We start from the raw sequence: 6,009 nt of genomic DNA, 5'->3' as shown, positions 1-6,009 counted from the left end.
TGCAGTTGTTGTTTCTGGTCATTTTGAGTTAAACTAACATGTGATTTATCGCTTCGATCAATTATTATTATTATTATTATTATTATTATTATTATTATTATTATTATTATTATTATCATCGTCATCATTATCATTATTATTATTAATCTAATGATATTAAAAATGTGGAAGAAGTTGGTAAAAATTGTGGAACCCAGTACCTTATGAAAGCACTACGTACAATTATTAAATTGATGTCACCCTTAAAATGTTGTCTTTATAGATTCATTCATTAGTTTGCGATAATAATTATAATGGGACATGCTTTAAAATGATTTGTTGTCGTTGCTATAGTTTTTTGGAGTAGAAAATGATGTAGATTTATTCAATACAAATATCCTTTTGCAAAGTCAATGTGTAATAGGCTTATGGCATTGTTCGAATTACGCTGCAAGTCATTTAGCATTTTTTTTGCATTGTTGACGTTATTTTTTTCTTATGAGACGTAAACAAAACTTTTTAAAGCCAATTTATATTGATATTACAATCTCATTCAGCATTTTTAGCATGCATTATAGTTATGTATTTTAATTGGACAAAATTCCTATAGACAGCAAAAAAATGACAATTATGATCTCTGACCGTACCAGATTTAGATGTGTTTTAGTGATCTTCGAACCCCTTCCAGAACCTTCTCAAAATAATAATTAAAAAAAGAAAGAAAAAAAAAGGAATCACAGTGCCTTTCCTCCTCTTGCATCACTGAATTTACAGCCCCTCATGATGATGATGATGATGAAGATCGGGATCCCTCTTCATCACATGCACGTACCGGTCCATTTGCTTGTGTTTTTCACGCTGCGCTCCTTCTCTGCATCCTGACAGATTGAGCACAAAGACGAGCACCATGTGGAGGTTCGAGCTATAGGGAGAGAGAACCAGAGAAACAACTCCTCGCTCGGACGCCTCCTTTGTCAAGTCCCGGCCTGTGCTGCCCCATTCTCCGGACTCAACCCGAACATCTGCCCCCGACAAAAAAAAAAATACAAATCCCCATTGCGCCTTGCAGCCATAGCAAGTTGCGTAGACGAGTTGCAGATCAATGCTTGTCCCCTCTTTTTAATTGTGTAACGGTCCTACTTATGGACGCCCCCTTGCAAGACGGGGGCAAGCGTTTAGGGCTCCTGCACGTCTGATTTAGTTCCAAGCAAAGCGGGCCTAAATGGCTCTAATTGCCAACGCCTTGATGAAAAGTCGATGGGATGTTAAAGCGGACCGATCACTAAGCGGAGCTGCGATCCATCTGTACTCACTTTATTTATTTATTTCCTCCATTTGTCTCCACAAATCACCTGCCAGCCGGGACCGGGACGCATATTTGTTTTTGTTTGTGCTCATTTACATTCACTTGAGTTTCGAATTCATATCATGGATTGCTATTTGTTATTAACGTTGCACGACGTATAGATGGACGCATATTCGCCATATTTTGTTTGCAAATTAATTCAATTCTTTTTTTTTTTTTGTCAAGACATCTCACGCGTGCATTCGTTTAGCAAGCAGGTGTCCCGCATCCCACGAGCAGATTAAACAAATACATTAAGACGTTTTAACGTTGAATAATTTGAGCATGAAAAAGCTAATAAATCAGAGGATGGTATGGCAGAATTGAATTGTAGTGCTTTTTTTACGCGTGCACGCCTTGGCTCTGGGCGCGTGCGTGGCTTTAGAACACACACACCTACACTTACACACATATAGAACTTGGGGTGGGTGGGGGTCTGGGTGCTTGAGGGTGTTGGTTGGGTCCAATCCTTGCCTCTGATTGGTTCTCATTTGAGGAAGCTGACGGCTTCTCTGCACTAATAAGCGCCTCCCAGCCCTTCTAAGGGCCATTATAATGCAAGAGACCTCCTTTTTTTAAGCACAAACCGAATTTTCCTTCATTTACAACATCTATGCCCCTTAAATTGCCCCCAAAGTTAGTCGGAGCGTTTTGCCCGGACCTCTTTTCGCCCTGGAGCGCTACGCGATGCTCTCTCACGCCGACCTCCTGGATGCTCGGCTCGGTGAGTTCTCGGCTCTAAACCCGGGAGCTAAACTCCACTGTAAGACGAACTTCTTATTTATTTCACTTTGTGTGTGCGCGCGCGTCTGTGTGTGTTGTGGTCAATTGAGTGTGTATTTAATTACGTGTTTTTGTGGAATTGGGAATCATTTGACAGCATAAATGTGATTAAGACCCTCAGCTAAATTAAGTTAATTTATTTTTGGGCATTTTTTTTTCATTAGTGTTTGGTTTTTCATTATTTTTTAAGTACATTTACATTCTCTTTATTCTTCTCAGGGATGAAAGATGCTGCAGAGTTACTCGGACACCGAGAAGCTCTCAAGTGTCGGCTGGGCGGCGGGGTGCCGGACCAGGGTCATCCGGGAGACATGGCCCCCGGTTCGGACTCCGTGGAGGGAGCCACTCTCTTGCCCGGTGAAGACATCACCACCGTGGGATCCAACTCGGCCGGTATGCCGGTGAACGGGAAAGAGCCGGAGAAGCAGCAGCAGCAACAACAGCAGCAGCAGCAGCCCCAGCAGAGCTCGGGCGGGCAGTCCAGTCAGCAAAAACAGAAACGGCACCGAACCCGCTTCACGCCGGCGCAGCTCAACGAACTGGAGCGCAGCTTCGCCAAGACTCACTACCCGGACATCTTCATGAGGGAGGAACTGGCCCTCAGGATCGGTCTCACCGAGTCCAGAGTCCAGGTGAGCCTTTGAAACGATGCAGGAATGGAAGAATTAAAAACTAACAGCATCGTTGCAAAGCCCCCGTGTAAGCTTAACTGTTTCGCAATATTGTTAAATATTCGGTTTTGACGTCAAATTCCATCATCTTGTTTTTCTATCTATTGTGATTTACACGATCGGGATACTTTGATTTTTATTAAATAAACCTGAAGCTAGTTGGAATCACGGCGTGGCAAAATTAGTTTTTCGTGCAGGACAAAATAATAACTAAAAATGTTTAGACGCAGCCTTAAAATAGCGAGTTCGGGTCGAGTCGCTGTCCATAGTGCTGAAGCAAAAAGCCTAATATTGAAAACACTGCATGTGTACTTGTGGGAAAATATATTGGACGCTAAAATAGAATATAGTGAATCGTGTAATTGAAATGTTTAAACGCAAACATTCGCGTCTTAAAAAAGAAATTAACCAATAATTGAATCAAAAGATTAAATAAAAAATGTAAGCTAATATTAGTTCGGCTGATTATTTTTGTGGTTACCTATTATTCCAAGTATATTTTTTTCTTCAAAAAATATCATTTGAATCAGTTGCGCTCATAAGGTTCGAAAACAGAAGCAATCAGGCAAAACACATTTATTTTTTTTAATTCGATGTAAATCAATCATCAAAACATCGCAACAAAACAATGATTTATCACAATGTCCTCCAAAAATTCCAGTATTTTTGTCAGTAGTATGTCACAAATTCTCAGGTTATAAAATCACAAGTGTCCCACCCGAGAACGGATTTCCCCCGACTCTTTAGCATTAACATAGCATTATATATATTATAAAAATAAATTCTAAAATATAAATAAGAAATGAAAGTTCCCAATCATGTTTATTTCTATAAGCGTAATTTTTATTTGCAACAAAATCGACATTATCAAACACTTTTTAGGCGTATTTATTATAACTGCAAAGGTGTTATTCAGCGGCAACCTGGGGCGGGTGCATGCAAATAATCCCAGGAAAGCAAAAAAAAAAAAGAAGCCGATCAATTGGTATTAGTCACGTGGTCGTCCTCAAATATTCCATCAACGCGCTCTTAATGGGACTCGAGAAGAATAACTTCTCTTTTTTTGAAGGGGATGAGAGATTGCATTTGCTTTCTCCTGTGCTCGTGTAATAGCCTCGGCTGGTGCGTCACGCGTGGCTGCGTGGAATGAGAGCGAGTTAATCACAACCGAGCGTGATGAAATCTTTACGAGAGCATGCACCCGTGTTTTGGGTTACAGCGCGTAAATTGGGCACTGCAAAACGTGTTATGTTGATATTGTATCTATTGTTTGGTTTTAGAAAATCGAAACGGGGCGTGACATTTTAAGCCACCCGTAACAAAAGCACAAAACATTACCTTTCTAATGCTTTCATAATTTTTTTTTTTTAAATGAGTGGCAAATGTATATTTTCTTTTTAACGGTTCCGTTGCTTAAAAATACCGATAGGGTTTATTTCGTCTCAAGGTCACCAACATATATTTTTTCTGGTGTGTGAAATGAATTTGTACTGTCGCCAAATGACCGATAAATGAGAAAAGGCCTCGATGTAATTATACTGATGACTTTAGTGTGACATTAGTCGCCTCATAATATGAACGTGGCTGCCTATTTATTTTCCCACGGTTGACATATTTATTCTTTACGATTCAATTCACAAGAATTGTATATTCTGTGTATTGCATGACAGTAATTCATAGAAAAACATAGCAATTACAGCCAAATGGTTGAAAGTAAAATATTTTATTTCAGCAATTACGTATGCACGCATGTGATAGTATTCAAATTGCTGCCATCCCCGTGAGTGTTGCTCTAAAATGTATTTCTTTCACTCGTATACTTTTTAATGACAGACTGTATTTTTGTGTTGTATTAACATGCACCGTATCATTTGGCTATTTATTTCCTCGAGGCAAACACTGCGGCATATTTTGCACTAGATATTGAGACAGTTCTAGAAAAGAAATAGGGAATTTAAAAAAAGAAAAAAAATGCTTTTGCCATTTCTGCCGATATGTTTTTCATGATGATTCACTGCCATTCGACATAAACGAAAATGCTTATAATAATAATAATAATAATAATAATAATAATAATAATAATAATAATAATAATAATAATAATAATAATAATAATAATAATAATAATAATAATAATAATAATAATAATGCTTAAACATTTAACGGTTAGTTGCCAAGATAGGAAAAACTGTGACCCTTTGCAGTTTTTTTCCCCGACCGCACGCATTCATTCCGAGATCGCCAGTCGTCACAACCTAAATAAATATATTGCGGTGTTGAAATGAGGCAGTAATGGGTTTCATGTAGCCGCGTCCCGGTGTGACGGCTCGCTGTCCGTTGGACCCGCAGGTGTGGTTCCAGAACCGGCGCGCCAAGTGGAAGAAAAGGAAGAAGACCACCAACGTGTTCCGCGCCCCGGGCACGCTGCTGCCCACGCCGGGCTTGCCGCAGTTCTCGGCGGCCGCCATGGAGAACAGCCTGTGCTCGTTCCACGCCAACGACTCGCGCTGGGCCACGGGCATGCCGGGCGTGTCGCAGCTGCAGCTGCCCCCGGCTCTGGGCCGCCAGCCGCCGGGTATGGCGCAATCGCTGTCGCAGTGCAGCCTGGGCCACGGGCCGCCACCCAACTCCATGGGGCTGTCCAACGGCCTCTCGTCCAACGGCTCCGGCCTGCAGTCGCACCTCTACCAGTCGCCTTTCCCCGGCATGTCGGCGTCGCTCTCCGGACCCACGAACGTATCGGGCTCCCCGCAGCTATGTAGCTCCCCGGACAGTGACATGTGGAGAGGGACCAGCATTGCATCCCTTCGGCGCAAGGCGCTCGAGCACACAGTGTCCATGAGCTTCACTTAGTGACTTGTACAAAGGCCAAACCACGCAGCCCCCCCCCCCCCCCCCCCCATCATCATTACAACGCTGAAGTCTTCACTCCCTCGGACGCAAGGAACGAAACCTACGCATGAGCCACGCGTGGGCTCCTGACATTCACTTAAAAGAAGAAAAGCTGAATCCCACTGTAACGATTCTCCGGAGGTCCAAACAATTGTCGTCTCCCCCCCCGAGTGCCTCTCGCAGCACTTGTAATGTTGTGTTCAAGTGAACTTGTGTTATGTCAAACGGTAAATTATTAAATATACATTGGGTTGTTTTGTTTTGGGGGTAACCGCCTGTGCGTGGGCCCGCTGCAGCTGCAGGCATGCATTGTGCATGCGTGGGGATTTTACGCAAGGG

General features: G+C 42.2%; 1 protein-coding gene across 2 annotated transcripts; it reads left to right on the top strand.

Annotated features, from left to right (window-relative positions):
- Positions 1-1,809: 1,809 nt before the first annotated feature.
- Positions 1,810-5,642, top strand: LOC133154546 (homeobox protein orthopedia B-like). Of its 2 annotated transcripts, none has more exons than XM_061279353.1 (3): positions 1,810-2,087; positions 2,327-2,739; positions 5,128-5,642. In XM_061279353.1, exons 1-3 carry the CDS (start codon positions 2,012-2,014, stop codon positions 5,629-5,631), a joined length of 993 nt encoding a protein of 330 aa, XP_061135337.1. In that variant the 5' UTR covers positions 1,810-2,011; the 3' UTR covers positions 5,632-5,642. The 2 variants fall into 2 exon arrangements, with proteins under 2 accessions (XP_061135337.1, XP_061135338.1); XM_061279354.1 differs by having other exon boundaries at positions 2,012-2,048.
- The last annotated feature ends 367 nt before the right edge of the window (positions 5,643-6,009 follow it).

This window comes from Syngnathus typhle, linkage group LG5 (assembly GCF_033458585.1).
Source record: "Syngnathus typhle isolate RoL2023-S1 ecotype Sweden linkage group LG5, RoL_Styp_1.0, whole genome shotgun sequence".
Classification (NCBI taxonomy): Eukaryota; Metazoa; Chordata; class Actinopteri; order Syngnathiformes; family Syngnathidae; genus Syngnathus; species Syngnathus typhle.
This window is presented reverse-complemented; position numbering and strand designations above follow the sequence as displayed.

Excerpts from the sequence above, each read along its gene's own strand:
- LOC133154546 (XM_061279353.1), top strand. The coding sequence starts at position 2,012 with ATGCTCTCTCACGCCGACCTCCTGGATGCTCGGCTCGGTGAGTTCTCG. Across the intron at positions 2,088-2,326 it reads CCCGGGAGCTAAACTCCACT|GGATGAAAGATGCTGCAGAG; the intron begins GTAAGACGAACT and ends TATTCTTCTCAG. Across the intron at positions 2,740-5,127 it reads TCACCGAGTCCAGAGTCCAG|GTGTGGTTCCAGAACCGGCG; the intron begins GTGAGCCTTTGA and ends TTGGACCCGCAG.